Source organism: Pan troglodytes, chromosome 21 (genome assembly GCF_028858775.2).
Source record: "Pan troglodytes isolate AG18354 chromosome 21, NHGRI_mPanTro3-v2.0_pri, whole genome shotgun sequence".
Classification (NCBI taxonomy): Eukaryota; Metazoa; Chordata; class Mammalia; order Primates; family Hominidae; genus Pan; species Pan troglodytes.
In genome coordinates, this window is record NC_072419.2 from 26917301 (window position 1) to 26934287 (window position 16987).

A 16987-nucleotide genomic window follows, 5' to 3' on the forward strand; every position below is an offset into this window, starting at 1 on the left:
GCCCTTTAAGGCTGTCTCCTGCTCATCAGGGATAGGGGCTCCTGACCGCTAGAAGGGTGGCTCGTATGGGGGCTGCCCTGGAGAGAGATGGAGCAAGGGGCACAGCTCATTGTGGGCTCGGATGGATGTTGCGGTAGCAGGTGATACTGAACCAGCCCTTTAATCATGAAGAGAGAAAGCGATTTAAGTAGATTAGAACCATGATGCTTGGATTCAGAGCCTCTTGTGACTGGATCTCAGTATTCCATGTTAGGAAACGAGGTGAATTTTACATTAACATGTTGGTAAGCTTCCCCGCATTGGTACCAGCTACCATTTTGGATACATGTTTAGGCTTTGGTTAAAATATGCTTTCAAACAATTCTGTCCAATAAAAATGAAAGCCACTTTTTTATTAGATGCCAGGGTGAACTTTATTTTCTTATAAACTATAATGAGAATGAGAGAAACATATAGCACTGAAGTGCTGTGTTTCCACTTTATTAAATCATCACAGTAAATCAGAATTAAAGCGTAAAAGAGGTTAACTGGAGAGTCGGGTGGCTGCCATCAGTGGAGATGGGTGCTTTCTCGGCGTGGCTGCCTGGGCCGCGGTGTGTCCTGGTGCACACACGTCTGCAAGGTGTTCCCACCACCTAGGAAGGAACCTAGATGTGCAGCATTAGGAAAATTAAATAACAAGAGACAGCAAAATAAGAATCAAATGACACGCTATAACTTAATTTACCATATTTATCAAATTTTTTCCTTATTTACATGTACTAAACATTGTAGACCTGAAAACATAAGGAAACATTCACTTCATGTGTATGTCATATGGACAGACTGAGCGCAACTAAAATGATGGTTGTTTCATGTTGAATTTCCCTCGGATGCAGACGCTGCCCTTCAGTAGATATAAAGGTAGCACAGTTACATTTACGACATCACAGTTAGGTTTTAAAGGATTCATCAGACCTCCACATGACACCGATACAGCAGGTCCATGGGGCGCAGGTGGTGCCACCTGAGGAAGGTCAGGAAGACAGGATGTGCATGGCTCTGTGGATCTGCATGAGCTCTTGTTTGTAAGGCTAAGGGTCTGATCAATCAACCTATGTCACCAAGTTTGGGTCACCCCACTTCCCCAACATGTAGCTCTTACGAACTGCAGACTTTGTTGCTGAGGCAACCCAGGCTAAATTTCTTCACTTCTGTCTGCTGAAGGCTTATTTTTAAAAAGTCATAATTTTTTAAAGTACGAAAGCCTAAGTACAATGAGACGATAAACATCAGCTTTGCTCTGGATGGAATCTGGGAATAGGTGTGCAGAGAAGTGAGGGAACTGGCCTGGCCCTGCCTGAGGCCAGCGAGTCTTACCACATTTTGGCCCAATTAGGGCCACTTCTGTTTCCAGATGGCTGACCTACTGGTACCACCGTGATGAGTCAGCGCTGTGACTCAGGTGGGGCCCTAGTGGATGAATGATCCTCCGCAATTTTGCTGAAAGGGATTTATTACAAAAACACAATATTTGCTTTTCTAAGTTAAAAAAAAAAAAAAAGAAACTTGATCATTGCAATTTTCCACCCCAGATAACAAAAACGACTCCAGTCCATGTGATCACGAGAAACGTGGCTGTCAGATTCCCTGCTCCACATTCCATCTCCAGACCAAAGCTGCTACTGAGAATGGCAGGCTCAAAAAACTCTAGTCACCAAACTGCTGGCTGTCATCGGGGGTCATGGGGTCGTTATAATCCTCAGGGGTTACAGGAGGGTTGAGTTATTTGCTGCCTACAATTGAATTTCCCATCCCAAGGTCGGGATTGCTGGTTCGTGAAAGCAAAATGAAATCATGGAGCAGAAGTCCAGGAGAGTTCAATACGATTTCTAAATCCTGACATATCTTTTCTACTAAAGCCAGCAATTCCGCAACAGGAGTTTCTAGAGCCTGAAGATGAAACGTTCTCCCAGAGGTGACCTGCTGGTAGAGACCTACAGGGGACTCTGGAGCCTAGGAGCATGTGATGGCCTTCCCAACAGGAGTGAGGTAAACAGGAGACAGGAGCAGCTCAACAGCAGGATCAAGCCTGAGTGATGGTGGCCAAGCTACGCTGCCCAGATGTCTGGAATCATTTAAAATAAAGGGGCGTTTGCTGACACCACAGAAAATGCCAGGACTTGCAGTCACTCTTCACATTGCCCTTCAGCCCCCGTGAGTATCCTGGGCCCTTCCCAAAACGGCCCAGGGGCCAGAAGCTTCCTTCCACTTTGGGGCACCCTCATTCTCGTGTTCAGGTGGCTCTCAAGGTGCTCCTGTCAATGGGCCTGGCCTGCAATCCCCTATAAAGCAGAAAAGCAAATTCTCGCCAGAATGAGCAGGCCCGCCCTTCCGACAGGAACGACTGGCTCAGCTCTTTCTCATTTGTCCCAAGAGTGAGTCTGGCTCCTGAGTCTCCCCGTTTTCCCTACAAAGGCCAGGTTCCAGCCAAACCAGCTCCATGGCAAATGGAAAAAACTGGCTCCTCAGTGAAAATGGCCGCTCTGATGGGGTGAGAGCCTCAGAAGGCTTCTTCAGGCCTGGGTGGCCAAGCAGCCTGAAGGTAACAAGTGTGTGCAAGGGCAGAGGGCAGAGGGCACAGGAAGGTTGGAGGCCTCCCGCACAGGGCCCGCCTTTCCCAGGACCAGCCCACCCATCATAAGCCCTGAGTTAGGGGCTGCGTCTCTCGTGCTGCTGTCCCTTCCCACTGCAGGGCGTTGCTCTGTACCTGGCCGCTGTGAGAACAAAGCCTGCGCAGTGGCGATGGACTCTGGTAAGTTTCTTGGATTTACTTCCCAAGTGAAGCGCGGGGTGGAGCAAACCTCTAGCTCTGAGGCAGGTCAAGGGTCCAGGACACAGCCTGGGGCCTGCGCCAGCAGCTCTTTGCTGCTGACTGATTTCTCTGCTGCAGGACAGGCAAGGCCCACCCAGGGCCCCCCAGCAGGAGAGGGCTCACCATTGCTTCTCTTTTCATTCATTTGTTCATTTTGTTTTTAAGAAAAAAAAAAAAAAAAAAGAAAACAGGTCTAATAAGCCTTCCTTGGAGCCAAATGGGCAAAAATGTAAGGATTAAACCCCTTGCTTGGAATCTGCTACCGAAAGCTTTGTGTGACAAGAAACATTTCTGAGGCCTGTATGAGGCCTCTCTGGGCAACAGACAGGAGCAGCAAAGTTGCAGCGTGAGGCTTTTGGAGGCACAAGGCCATTTGGGGGGTACCCGTCTCAGCCTAGCGCCTGAAGCCGGCATGCACCTTTTGTGTGGATGTGGTCTGTGTTGTTTTGAGCCTTGGGACACTTCCTGTCCTGCAGGAACTTATGCAAGGACAGGACCCTGTATTTCTGGAATCTTCTGAGTGTTCTAAGATAGGGGCATCACTGTCATGACCTGAAGCGCCTCTGCGTGGTGAGGAGAGCCTCTGCTTAGTTAGCGGGCGTCAGGTACCATGTGGGAAAACACGGGACAACTGAGGTAAAACTTCTCCTGGGCAAAAGACCCCGGGGAAAGCCAATTTCCATGATGATGAAATTTTTGAGTAAACCATAAATCCTAACATAAAAGGAACTAGCAAAATCAATGCAGATCAAATTCCTCAATTAGACAATTGTTTTGCCAGCCCCTTTGTGAATCATGCTTGGGTTCATAAATGAGAAGAAACAACTTGGGGTGCAGAAGCAAGCTGCCCTCTGCCCCCTCCCTGAAAGCGCAGAATCTTTTCCTGCTGTCATCTGCCCAGAGCAGCCACACCAATGCCCACGTGTCAGTGGGTTCATCTCTGGTTTTTGGTGACTTTTTCTTTTCTTCTTTGGAAGTCCAAGGTTTGTGAGGTTTCAGCACAAGATGATACAGCCTAGTTTGAGTCCCATCTGAGACACGGTAGTGGGATGCACCATGGGCTTCAGAAGTCCACTAATGGGAAGACCTGCTGAGGGCACTAGTACAGCAACGAAATTTCCTGGAGATTCTGGGTTTAGTGGCTCGGGGCAGAGGCAGGAGAGGGTGTTCTGTCTCCTCCTCACTCAGGGGCTCTTCGAGGTCAGCACTCAGACTTGAGGCCAGGGCCCCTGCAAAGGAAGCAGAGAACTGCTAAGTCATGGAGGCAACGGCGGCTCTACGGCCACACATTTCAGGGAGGATCTGTGGCACTCAGAAGGGAGGGAAACTCCCAGGAGAAGGGTCTGGTGACCTCCTCCCACGCTATGCCGGCAAAGATGTTTGTTGAATGAATAAACACATGAATGTCTTTCTTCTTATTCTTTGCCCTGGGCTTTTCTGCAGCATAAAAGAAGCTATGAATCTCGTGAAATTAATTCAGACCTACTGTCCAATTCATAAGTAAAGAATGAAGAGAAAAGGCATCTGGTCATAGTGAAAGGGAGGAAGAGCCACTGAAGCAGCAGTGGCTGGAGTCCATGGAAAAGCCCGTGAAACTTCAGAGGCCGCTCTGCAGATCCCTGGCGGTGTTCCTGGAATCTCCACGTGTTTACATATCGATATTCTACACAATGAGTTACAACTCGATTATTCCCCAAAGGGTCTAAGACTAGAGGTCAGGCCTAAATTGCTTGTCTGAATGAGTCCAGATAAGCATACAGCTGTTCATCACTGGAGGGAAAAGGAATACAATTAAAACCTGCACATCTGCACCCCCCGCTTCCCCAGGGCTGCTGTCGGTGTGCTCAGAGGAATACAAGAATGCCTGCTGCAACACCAAGCCACTGTTGCGGGTGGAGCTGGGTCTCCCCTAGCACCGTTCTGCGAGCGAGAGGATCATTTCATCACCCTTCCCCTCGTAGTGTATTTTTAAACCCTGTTGTATTATGCCCCACGTTTCCTGCATGACCTCTGCTGGGAACCAACCTCAAAAGCAGAGTTTCCACATCTTCCTCCCTGCGTGATTCACTTGCAGGGCTTTGGCCTTTGAAATTATTATTATTATTGGCATTTGAAATTAATTTAAGTCCGTTATTTTATTCACAGACAGCATCTTTTTTCATTCTCTGACCTTCCCTTATTGTTTCTAGGAAGAGTTTCCAAAATCAATACTTGCAAACGTGCTTGGACCTATGGAGGCAGCCTGGCTCAGGGTGTTCTGAAATTCAGTACTTTCAGAGTCCAGGGGCTTCACGGTTGCCTCCCTTCTTCTAGGCTCAGTAAGGTCGGGCATACAGAGAAGGCTCACTATTCTCATCTTTAAAACAGGCTGCAGCCGGGCGCAGTGGGCGGATCGCTTCAGCCCAGGAGTTCCAGACCAGCCTGGCAAACACAGTGAAACCCCGTCTCTACAAAAACATTGCAAAACTTATCCAGGCGTGGTCCCAGCTACTTGGGAGGCTGAGGTGAGAGGATTTTGAGCCTGGGAGGTCAAGGCTGCAGTGATGGCTTCACTGCACTCCAGCTTAGGTGACAAAGTGAGACCCAGTCTCAAAAAAAACACCACACATGAAAAACCCCAGAACACAAAAACAGGCTGCTTCTGACAAAGGCAGCACAGCTAGACCATCATCCACAAGAGAAGCTAGATTGTTACAAGGCATCTCTCCATCCCCTCGCAGCTGGTGGTGGGCACTGGCATTTAATCCAGGGTGTGGGGCAGCATGGGAGAACAGACTTGATTTAATCCCAGACAATATTCCAACAGCCCAGCCCACTATGGTAATCAGATTGATTCGAATAAAGAAGCAAAAAAAAAAAAAAAAAAAGGCAAGTAAATGAAAGATATAAAGTGAGATCCAAAGAGAAAGAGCGAACCTTTGCTAATTCTGGATTCGAAGGAAAACATTTTAGTTCCTCTGCCCCACCCACTCACCCAGGGAGGATAAAGAGGGAAAGAGGGGTGCACCTCGAGTTCCTGCAGATGGACAGAGGAACGCCAGCTTTGTCCCGCTGAGTGAGCCTGGAGAACAGCAGGAAGCTCTGCAGAGAAGGGGGCCTGTGCACCTGAAAGCAGGGATCCCATGGCCAGGGGCAAAGGGCAAAGCCACCCCTCAGCTGGGCTGCAGCCAGTGCCACAGTGCCCTACACAGGCCTCTGGTCCCCAGCTTTCTGCTGGGACACCGTCATCTGCACTGGGCCCTCGTGCCACAGCACCCCGTGGTGGGGAGGTGGCAGCTGCAGGACAGGTAGGAGGGACACAAGGTACGGCCGCCTTCCTGATATGACACGTCCACTTGCAGCTTTGCTCCACTCGCACTGCCTCTTCCCGGTGATGGAAGCCAAGGATTTATTCACAGGACACTCGAACCTCACCTCCCCACTTTGGCGGCAGGAGCAGGACATGCATGGAGACGGGGGTCTTGGCAAATGCGAAGTTTTGCAGCAAGGTGCCCTGCTGGGAGGGGACTGCACAACCCTTCTCTGCCCCATCTTGACATGAGCACCTGGGCTCTGAGGCTCGTGTCACCTGCTGGGGCTGACACGAGTGAGCCCAGTTTGGGACAATATCAGGACTGGGCTTAAGCCACGGGTGAGGGGAAGAGAAAGGGCAGCTGGCTGGAGGGTCGGCTGGCTGTGGCGCTGGCTGCTCCTCTGGCCTGCAGGTCCAACAGCCCTGCCTGGCAGAGGAGGGTGAAGGTTTGGATAAACCAACAAATCTGGACCCTAACATCCCACTTCCATATTTACTGAGACAAAGTGACTGGTGTCTGTGCCTTGCATTCCACTGTGGGCGACAGGCTCAGGAACGGCAGCTCGCTCACTTGCTTTCTCCTGTGAACGGCACTGCCGTGATCCTTGTCATTACCAACTGCTCGCCTTCCGCCTGTGAGCCTGGGAGGTGGTGCAGCCCAGGCCACACGGACAGGGTTTTCAGACAGCCTTGCCAAGGCGGCTGCCATCCATCAGAGCGCTCTGGGCAGGGCCTGGACCCCAGACCCAGGACAGAAAGGCAGGCTGGGGAGGTCACACCTGCCATGGCCAGTCTATCCTCTGGGTCCTAGACCGCAGCCCATTCCTAGGTCTCCACCCTCTGCGCTCCCGCAGCAGCTTTTGTCCGCTTTTCCTTCCCCAGCTGTTCCATTCAGCAGCCCCCGCCACAACCTGCCCTCCCCGCATGGAGGTCTCAGAGGCCTCCATTAAGGCTGGCGGTCAAAGGCCGGCCCAGCACGTGCCGTGTCTTATCGGCCCATCTCAAGACCCTGCTCCTTCAGGCCTGGGCAACAAAAAAGGGGGCGGCCCCAGCACCCGCTGGCTCCCTGCAGCCCCACACACAAAAGGGCAGGCGACAAAGACATTTTCCGGGATGGCAGGTGTTGGTGTCGGATTCCTCCCCGAGTGCACGGGCAGAAGAAAGGCAAAGCTGGGCTTCCCCGGGCAGCGCAGACATGCAGGGGCAGGAGTGTGGGCAGGGCCCCCGGGGAGGGGAAGGCCCAGGAGGGCGAGGAGCACTGATGCAGGGTCCGCTACCGAGGGCAGCCGATTAGAAAAGTCCCACCCCCTCCCCAAAGCAGGGTGGCTGGACAAATCCACTGAAGTGTCTGTCTTACCTTGCTCAAATATTGAAATGAGACCTTTACGTGTTTTAATCTGAAGGGAAAGAACACAAAATGGAATGAATACAAACACAACACCCCCACAGCTCCAACTTGATAACTAACACAGTGCTAATAATACATTGATCCCTGAGCTGCCCAAGCATTTCTGCAGCCTTGTCAATCAGTAAAAACCGAACATTCACTTGAAAATTCTACTTGATAGGACAAAATACAAGCTGATGTCGTGTTTACAAATGTGAAATGAGAGAGACATTAGAACTCCCAGGATCTACGCATGCAGACCTTGTCAGGAGCCCTACAGATGCTGAACAGCACTGACAGCTATATCCTTTTCCTGCTCTCCAACTTTTCCTGACTGATTTTGTTTAAAATACAAAGATAAAAGTGTTTTCAAGACAAGCATTTGAAATGGATGACCTGAAAAAATAATTGAAACCCCCTAGGTGGGCAAGTTTACATGTCTCCAAGTTTCATTTTACAGGTTTCTGAGTTATACACAGTGTGTTAATACTGGTGTCACCTGCAATATGACAGTCCCCAGGGAGGGAACACGCAGCATCCTGTGCAGAGGAAAGCTTGGGAGGGTTCCCTGGAGTGGTGAAATTGGACCCTAAGGTCACTCTCACCCACAGAGCAGCAGGTTCTCAGTAGTCACACAGAACTGAGGGGGATCTTAGCTTTTCTATGCTTTGTGACAGGTTCTTCCACCCCTTCCACGCCATCCTATTTCCTACGGCGGGGTTTCCTTGGCGAATGCATCCTCTTTCTGCACCAGGCAGTAGCTTCTCCTGAACTCTCAGCCCCCACAACTCTCCTGAATTCTGTGTCACTAGACGACCATCAGATCTGGACAAAGGACATTTATCAGTGACGTGGACCATTGTCTGCACAGTCACAGTTGTAAACGTGGATTTTCTGCTGACCCCCTCTGCCAAGGTTGCCAAGGTTGGCACAGTGACAGGGGCAAACTTCTAAGATGGTGGCTCCAGCAGCCATCAGGAGGTGACCACTAACATTCTTTTAGCCAAGGCTCCATGAAAGAAACGTGCACTGCTATGGAGACATCTTTTCCAGTCTATTGATGAAAATTGTCCCTTTCTCCCAAGAAAATTATTTGGGGTTAGGAGATTCTGGATCAGTAACTGATCGTGGGTCGTGTATGATCCTTGGTTTGATTTCCAACCACCGTTAACACCGTGCCTTCTCCACACCTGGTTGTGCTCTTTGGGCACAAGAGGTTCTGGGCTGCTGCTGACTGTTGGTCATGGGCTAGAATGTTTTCCGTGGATCCTCGGGATGATTAATCATTTAGATTTCTGATTTCCCCCCAATGTGCTGTACCGAAGGGCCCCCATTTCCTCTCATGGAAGAGGGCAAACATAGAGCATATCTGCGTGGGTCTTCCTTGAGTTGAGGAAGTTCGGCTTTTAGAGCACCATGCCACTGACACCCTCCAGTGTGAGCAAAGGGTCTCTTTATGAAGGCGCTCCTTGATCTCACTCATCTGCAGCCCCTCAGCCCTGGTTATGCTGTGCGTACAGGCACCCGATTGGTAGAAACCAAGAAAGCAGATGGCGCAGCTAACAATGGAGGACTTGTTTGTAATTGCTGATGAGGACTGGGTTGCCCCTCTCCTGTGCGTCCCCAGACGCAGCCTGGTGTGGTGTGCTGGACCACAAAGAATGTCTCAGTAACTGCCAATCCATGGTTGAGTTAAGGAGATGCAAAGACAGAGACAGTTGGGGGCTGCCTTGATTATTCCATGGGGCTCAAATGTCACTTGCCCTTGACACACGGCGGTGCTCCTAAAGGGTGGGGTTCCAGTCGTGGAGCAGAGGAGTAAGCTGTCAGCTTCCTGATACATCTCTGGGGTACGCACAGGGCACTGACCAACCTGGGCAGTGTGGAGGGCACCTGGAGGGCAATGTGCTCGGAGATGGGGGGTGGGAAGAGGCCAGGAGGGACCTGACGTCTGGGGGGGATAGGGGAGAGACACAAAGCCTAACTGTCCTATCCCTTTGTCAAATGAGCAGCAGATATGTGCCAGGCACTGTTTTAGGCTCTGGGTTACAGTGGTGACCAAAGCAGATGAAACCGCTGCCTCCAGGGGATCTGGGAGAAAAGTTACAGCATGCAGTCTAATGAGGGGATATCACCCCTTGGGGTGGCAAAATAGCCTACTCTTTATATGCATACAGCACAGGTCTAAGTACTGTAAGTAAACAGATACACAGTGTTTCTGTGGTGTTTCAGGGGAGGGGACAAATTAGGAAACCAAAATGTCTCAGAAGGCTCCACGGTGGGGTGATAATGGATAAAAGGTTGTGACAGCCGGGCACGGTGGCTCACGCCTGTAATCCCAGCACTTTGGGAGGCCAAGGCGGGTGGATCACCTAAGGTCAGGAGTTTGAGACCAGCCTGGCTAACATGATGAAATCCTGTCTCTACTAAAAATACCAAAAAATCAGCTGGGTGTGGTGGTGGGCGCCTGTAATCCCAGCTACTTGGGAGGCTGAGGCAGGAGAATCGCTTGAACTGGGGAGGTGGAGGTTTCAGTGAGCTGGGATCATGCCATTGCACTACATCCTGGGCAATAGAGCGAAACTCCGTCTCAAAAAAAAAAAAAAAAAAGTTGTGACACTAGGTTATAGGGTTACAGTGTCTTAAATTTGAAGTCATTTTTACCTATTTGTGGTGCTGGGAATCGAAGCCAGCCCTACTCATATCTAAGAGTAGTTGAGCGAGACTCCTCGGGGACAGCCCTTAGCAGTTTAACTCAGACACCAAAAGGCCAAACTGTGGCCAACTGGCGGCTCAGACACAGAGTTGAGCCGGGGGAATCCAGAAGTCACTTTTGAAGAAAGATGTCTTGCTTCTTCCACCTTGTGTGACTTCTCCGATACTCTGGATATCAACAGGGATTTAAAGCAGCACAGGAAACAAGAGGCTGGCTGGAGATGTGTTGTGTTATGTGCGGCTCCGCCTAGCAGAGGCGTTCCAGGAATTGGTGGGCCTTTCTATGGCATGCTTTCTCCAGCTGTACTCACTGGGATAGCAAGAGAGCAAGGCTTTGAACCAAGCTTCTTGCCTCTGAAGAAAGGCTGCCATCCAGAACCGCCACCTGGGATGAGGCTGGGCAGGGTCAGACAAGAAACGCTGCTGCCTGTCCTTGGATCCTGGTTACTGAACAGTCAGTGTGGAAAATGATTAACTGGTTCAAGATAATTAGGAAAGAGAATGATTTTGAGAGCTGGCATGGATGAGGGAGAGAAACAGTGGACTAGGGCTCCAGCTTTAGGCAAGTGCTAAATATCCTACCAGCAGGAAGGCGGACAGAGTGGGAGATCAGAGAGCTGTCTGGGCTATTCAGACCCCTTGGAATGGCTCCGAGGAAGGGAACAGGTGCAAGCAGTGGATGGGGTAAGCCCACACACTCAACACTGGCAACCCAAGGCCAGTGGGAATAAGCCAGCCTAATTAACATCTCCAAATGGCCCAAGGATGGCTTCCAGTATTTCCAATCCAGCAGCAGTGGCTGTGTCCTGGTCCTGGCTCTGACTCTGGGTTTGGCTTCCTCTTTCTGGTTGTTGGTCTTGCCCATCACCCTTGGTTCAGAAGCCGAAAGCTGGGACAGCTGGACCGGCAGGAAGGGAGGGAGGAAGGGAAAGTGCATGGAGCGTGTGCCTGTATACGTGCTGCTCCCATGCAGGGGCTAAGTGAGCAGGTGGATCATTGGTAAAAAAAATTTTCCTGGCATTTTTTTCTTTCTCTCCCATGACTATAATGTACTTGTGTGTGGCTCTATGACTAAATTAAACTAAATTATAAATTTAAAATTAATATCTTGGTGTCAACTTTCTTGTTAGGCCATCATAAAGAAACGTTTCCAGACCCTCTCACTCTCACGGAACATAAACACCAAGATTTCCGCTGCATCTTAGCCATGGGAAGTCTGTGTACTTTACCAGACTGAATTCACATAAGTGAACGGCCACAGAGGACCCGAACATTCACAGCAGCAATATTCACAGTGACCAAAAGTGGAAACAGCCCGAATGTCCATCAGCTGGTGAATGGACCAATAAAATGTGGTCTATCCGTACAGCAGAATATTTGGCAATAAAAAGAAATGGAATACCGATATGGGCTACACATGGAGGCACCTTGAGAATATGCTAAAAGAAAGAAGTCAGCCACCAAAGACCACATATGGGATGATTTTATTTATATGAAATGTCCAGAATGGGCAGGTCCATAGACACAAAAAGTGGATTTGTGGTTATTTAGAGTTGAGGAGTGGGCGGGGAGAAGGGGGATTGACTATCAGCAGGCTGTTTAAAGCGGGGGATGAAATGTTATAGAATTTGATTGTGGTAATGGATGCATAACCTAATGAACAGACCAAAAACATCGACTTGTATACTTCATGTGGTTGAACTGCACAGTATGAGAATTAGATCTCAATAAGCTGGTTTTTAAAATGGCAAAATGGAATAGAAGGTGGTCTGGGTGGCACTACTATTCCCATGATTCCAAAAGTGACACAACAGAAGTGGCTCCAAGATTTCAGAAAAAAAATCCCCTGGGGCACCCAGGCAAGCAGGGGAATGAGGGCAGCTGTGAGGTTCTGTAGATGCCACCAGCACCTCTCCTGCTGCGCCACCCCCCAAACCTCACACCATCCTCAAAGCAAATAGGGCCACCCCACTGCTGGCACACTGCTTTTCAGTGACTTGTTTTCCCTTCCAGGGTGTCTCCCAAGCTTATTCTAACTTGAATTGATCTGTCTTAAAACAACTCAGGAGTGACCGGGGCAGTGAGGTGGGATTACTGTGTGATTTGTCCCAAGATACACTGGGAGTGTGTGCGCCACTCAGGACTATTTTTTAAAAGTTTCCCTAATAATCAACAGCTCAAGAAAATGTGGCAGTTAGATCCATGGTGATTGTGGGAGGACAGTGAGTTCTAGGTATTTGTGTGAGGTGTCTGAGGAAACACTGCAGAAGCAATGGAAATGTCTGGTAGTTTTACCGATAAAAACTGTCTTGTCCCCAGAAAAGAATTTTGGCCCATAATTAAGATACTTTCTATATGTGAATTATTTCTGTGGTGCTCCTTTTGAATTGCAAAGTAGGCAACCCTTTAGCTAAATTTCTCAGTTATCCGTGCCAAAGTGGCATGGTCTTTGCCACTGTATAAATTGTACAGGCCATACATTCTAGAAAACAGTCCTTTCTGCCTTCAGGGAGGAACATTTTGCCATTGCCACTGAAGAAGGGCTCCTCTCCCCCACTGGGTTGTTCATTCCTGTGGGTGGGTCCCCCACAGCAGGCACGGAGAGGCAGCGGGGCTGTAGGGTGGAGCAATGAGTCCTGTCTGAGAATGGAGAGGCCTAAGTGCTCGAGCTCTGGTCTGGACATGACCAGCCACCTGGTGATGGAAAAACCAGCCTGCCTCCATTCCTCAACTGTCAGAGAAATCTTGCCCCATGGGAGGGGGGACTCTGGGGAAAGCGTGCAGTAAACTGCAAATCTCTACATGTACATAAAGAATGGTGACAGTTCACAGAGAGTCCTGGAGACCATTTTTGTAAGAGTAAAAAAAGCTAGGGAGCCTCGCCTCCCATCCTTGCCCTTCTGTGTCACTGAGTTGTTTAAAGTCTCTTGAATCACTTTCTGTGTAGTGGGGATGGCCATCTGCGCGATTCTTCATGCACACACCTGCTCATGACCACTGGAACTTACGGGGATCTGCAGGGTCTTGAGGGCAGGGTGGGACACGTGGCTGAGCTCCACGTTCTGCCTGTCTGGGCAATCCAGGACAGGGGCTATGTTCTGTGGTGCTGGAGTGAGGGGACACCGCTGAGGGCCCCTCTAGTGCCCCCCAGGGAATGTTCAGGCAGAACACCTATTGTATGAGCATAACATCTGTTCATTCACCAGACACATATGACATGCCTGTTGCGTGCCCGGAGATGGGAATACATGGCGAGTAAACTGTCATGGAAGTTGTCCCCCATCCCCACAGTGCACCCTCCCCACTGAAGCCCAACTGACCTTCGTGGAAGAGTCATATCACAGCACTCTGCTGCTTCACATCTTTGTGTGCTGCCCATCTCACCAGAGCAAGAGCCAAGCTCTTGCCCTCTGCCCGTAAGGCCACTCTGACCTTCCTGTTCTTCCTGCCCACCCTGGCTCACTCAGCTCTAAGGCGGCTGGGCTCCTTGTTCCTTGATTGTGCCAGGAAAGTCCCTGCCTCAGGCCCTTCCACCTGCTCTTTCCTGCCCCTCCTTCCTCGTCATTTCTCACACGCCGCCTTTTCAGGGAGGCCTTCTCTGACCCCCTATTTTAAAGTGCGCCCCCACCCCAGGTGTGTTGGATTTTCTCAGTGGCACTCCCAAGGCTCTTTCCCTGTTGTCTTTTCTCCTCAGCACTCTTCAGCTCCTGAGAGCAGACACTGCCGTCTCCTTTCCCGTCTGGAAGGTGAGCCTCCAGTGAAGGAAGGGCTGCTGTCTGTCTTGCCCATCTCTGCAACTGGCATATTCAGTGTTTGGTAAACATTTATGGGATGAATGTCTGAAAACCCACTTTCGTGGGCTTTATGAGATGCTCTGAGGAGTGAAGCTGCAGTTCGCATCTACTTAAATTGTAGCAAAGGTGCATCCCTCTGTGCCCCCAGGTCTTAAGTGGACCTGAGTTTTAATATCTCAATTTGGCCTCTAGCAAGTTGCTAGCTTTGGGTAAGTGGGAGAAAGAGTAGAGTCAGCCTAGCGGGCTACAGATTTCCACTTCTGGCCTCCTCCTTCCTTCTCCGTGGTGATCTATTTCCTCTGGGACTCTCACATGTGATGCTGTTGGGTCAGCGACTGTCACCCTGGTCCGGAGCGCCCGGCCTCACGAAGCTGCATGCCCAGATGTTACCTGGAGGCTGTGGTGCTAACTGGAGTTGCGCTGTTTCTCCAGCTGCTTCTCTGCACCCTAGGGATGTAGCTAGGGAGCAGGGCTTCCCTAATGACTGCGCGTGGGCTCTGGGATGCACGCTGACTGCAGAGTCTACCCATACACATTCAGCAGCACTGGCAAGGCAAGGTGTGCACACTTCCTGTTTTGCCTGAGATTAGGGGTATGGGGGAGTGGAACCTTCCCAAGCCATACCCATGATTCCTTTTCCATATCCTCAGGCAATCTCACAGATCAGATCACACAATCCCACACAGGAGAAGACAGATGCTGGGATGGTGGAGGCCACTGGTTCCCACCACAGGTCACAGCTGAGTGCTGCGGGAAAGGCAAGAGGAGCCTCTGCGTGGGGGCACAGGTAGGTGGAACGTGTCCTCTATGCATCTGGATTTTATTGTCTCATATTCTTGAAGTGGCCACAAAATAGGGTTTTCCCTATTCTTTCTCGGCATTGTCTACTGTGATGCTACTAGGTTTCTTGTGTACTGAGAAGTGAATTTGGCCACATCAATGCTGTAAATATGTAAAGTTACTTATTTCAAATGGATGGGCATGTTTCCCATTTTTAAGGGATTTTATTCCTTCTGCTGTTTGAGGGACTTTAAAGGCTAATGGGCAAAAAGGAACCGGCAGGTTTAGTTCCTGTTATCATCCTATATCTTCCTGCAAAAGGGTAGTATAAAATATTCTTTCTTCTTTCTGTCAGAAGACTTAACTGCGAATAAGAGAGGTTCCATTTGGCCTCTGCTTTGGTTTGGCTGTTCCTAAACAGGAATTTGAGCAAAACCATTGAGTCTTCTAGGAGGCCCCTCAGCAGCTGAGGTTGTGCATGCACCACCTGCTGAGCCAGGAGGACTTGAGGGCCAGTCACGATTCACAAGGAATGTGAACCCGGGGTGTCGGGAGCTTCAGGTTCTTCTGAAATACATTCTCAAGGTTATTTCAAATAAGCTTTAATTAAGAGTTATTTCCAAAAATTGTCTCTGAGAAAAATTCCTGGTACCTGCCAGCCATCTCTTGGCAACTGCTAAAGCGTCCCCTGAGCTGTAATTAGCAGTCAGGCAGGAGGAAGATGCCACCTGCACTTAAAACCCTGTAAGGACTGGGAACCCAGAACCTAACGCAGCATTTCACAGAAAAACCGCACCTTCAGAGTTCTGCCAAGGGAACAGATTCAGTGCAAGGTCACACTTCAAAATGAATGATCTCAGGCCGCTTCTTATTCTGGGAACCTATGAATACTCCCAGCACCAGCCCCAGGGTTGTCAGGAGTGTCACTGTCCCCGCAGTGGCTCTGAAACATGTGGTTTCTTTCTCTCTGCTCTTCTCACATTTACTATCCTCTATCTTTTTATTTTTGTCCATGGGCCTTCCAGTTCTCAGACATTAGGCAATGTGGGGAAGTTCCAAACCAGCTGGCAGGATGCTTAGTAGAATATCTAATACAAACGAGGCAAGTTTTCATTCTCCTCAAGTTGACAAGGCAAATGGCATGGTCCATCTCAGGGAAATCTCAACCCAACTGGCCTAAACCACTGGCTGGCTATCTTTTTGGCATGTGGTTATAGTTTGGAGGAAACTTATCTGAGCTTATTAATAAATAGCCATTTTTTTTGTGGCTCACGAGTGTCTGCTTTTCTCCAATAAGACTTCAAGCTTCACAAGGGAAGGAGAGACACAGGCCTGCATGAGATTCCCAGAGCCTTAGTTTGTGTTGCCTGAAGTGCCCTGCACAGTCCTGCTCAGTGGCAGCCTCCAGGGGCAACAAGGGCCACGTCAGAGATGGTAACATCTGACAGGTAGCAGTGGCACTTTCCTAGCCAAGCAAATGAAAAGAATGCTTGTCTCGTCTCTTCCAGAGCTGACACCGAGGAGAGTAAAAAAGTTTTAAAAGAACAAAGGGATGAAGAAGCACGAAGCCTAAAGTGGTGCTAAACAAGGTGATCGATAATTCCCTTTAAAACGCTCGAGACCATCTACGAAAGCACCTCGAATCAAGTTTCAGTTACTCGGTCTGTGGATTCGCTGGCTCCTGACTTCCCCCGCCTTTCTCCACACCGGCTTCTTATCAGATTTTTTGTCGGTGGCCCACTTTCACTAAGAGACTGGGAAGGAGGGGACAGATGAAACATAATTACGAGTGTTTGCTCTGCATCTTGCATTAGGCCCACACATCTGTGGTCTAGAGACACACCTGTGCTGCTTAAAGCAACAGCCTGATTCCCTTCTGTCCTCCTTTCTATTCACTCCTGTTGCAAGTAGGAAAGAAATCCCATGTACCAGTCTCTAAAGAATTTACAGTCCATTATGGAGAGGAGACACACACGCAGGATAAAGGCTTACATATGCTAAGGAAAATCAAGATATATGTAATCACAAGTTAGATGGCACTAAAATTAAGGCCTAAATATTTCAGAGAGGATTTAGGGCAGTGGTTCTCAGTCCTGCCTGCACGTTAAAATACCCTCAGTTTTTTTTTTTTCTTTTTAAAAATTCCATGCTCAGGTCACACCCCA

At 49.5% G+C, this 16987-nt stretch overlaps 1 protein-coding gene across 17 annotated transcripts in view; it reads right to left on the reverse strand.

Moving 5' to 3' along the window:
• Positions 1-387: 387 nt before the first annotated feature.
• Positions 388-16987, reverse strand: part of RALGAPA2 (Ral GTPase activating protein catalytic subunit alpha 2) — a 326217-nt gene continuing 309617 nt past the window's right edge. For 12 of the 17 annotated variants that reach the window (XM_024352228.3, XM_024352227.3, XM_024352230.3 and 9 more), the window contains one exon: positions 3008-4083. In XM_024352228.3, the coding sequence (XP_024207996.2) occupies positions 3929-4083 (155 nt within the window). In that variant the 3' untranslated portion in view covers positions 3008-3928. Of the gene's footprint in view, positions 4084-5861; positions 7544-16987 lie in introns of those variants that run through there. The other 5 variants (XM_063803184.1, XM_009436905.5, XR_010154291.1 and 2 more) reach the window with 5 other exon arrangements.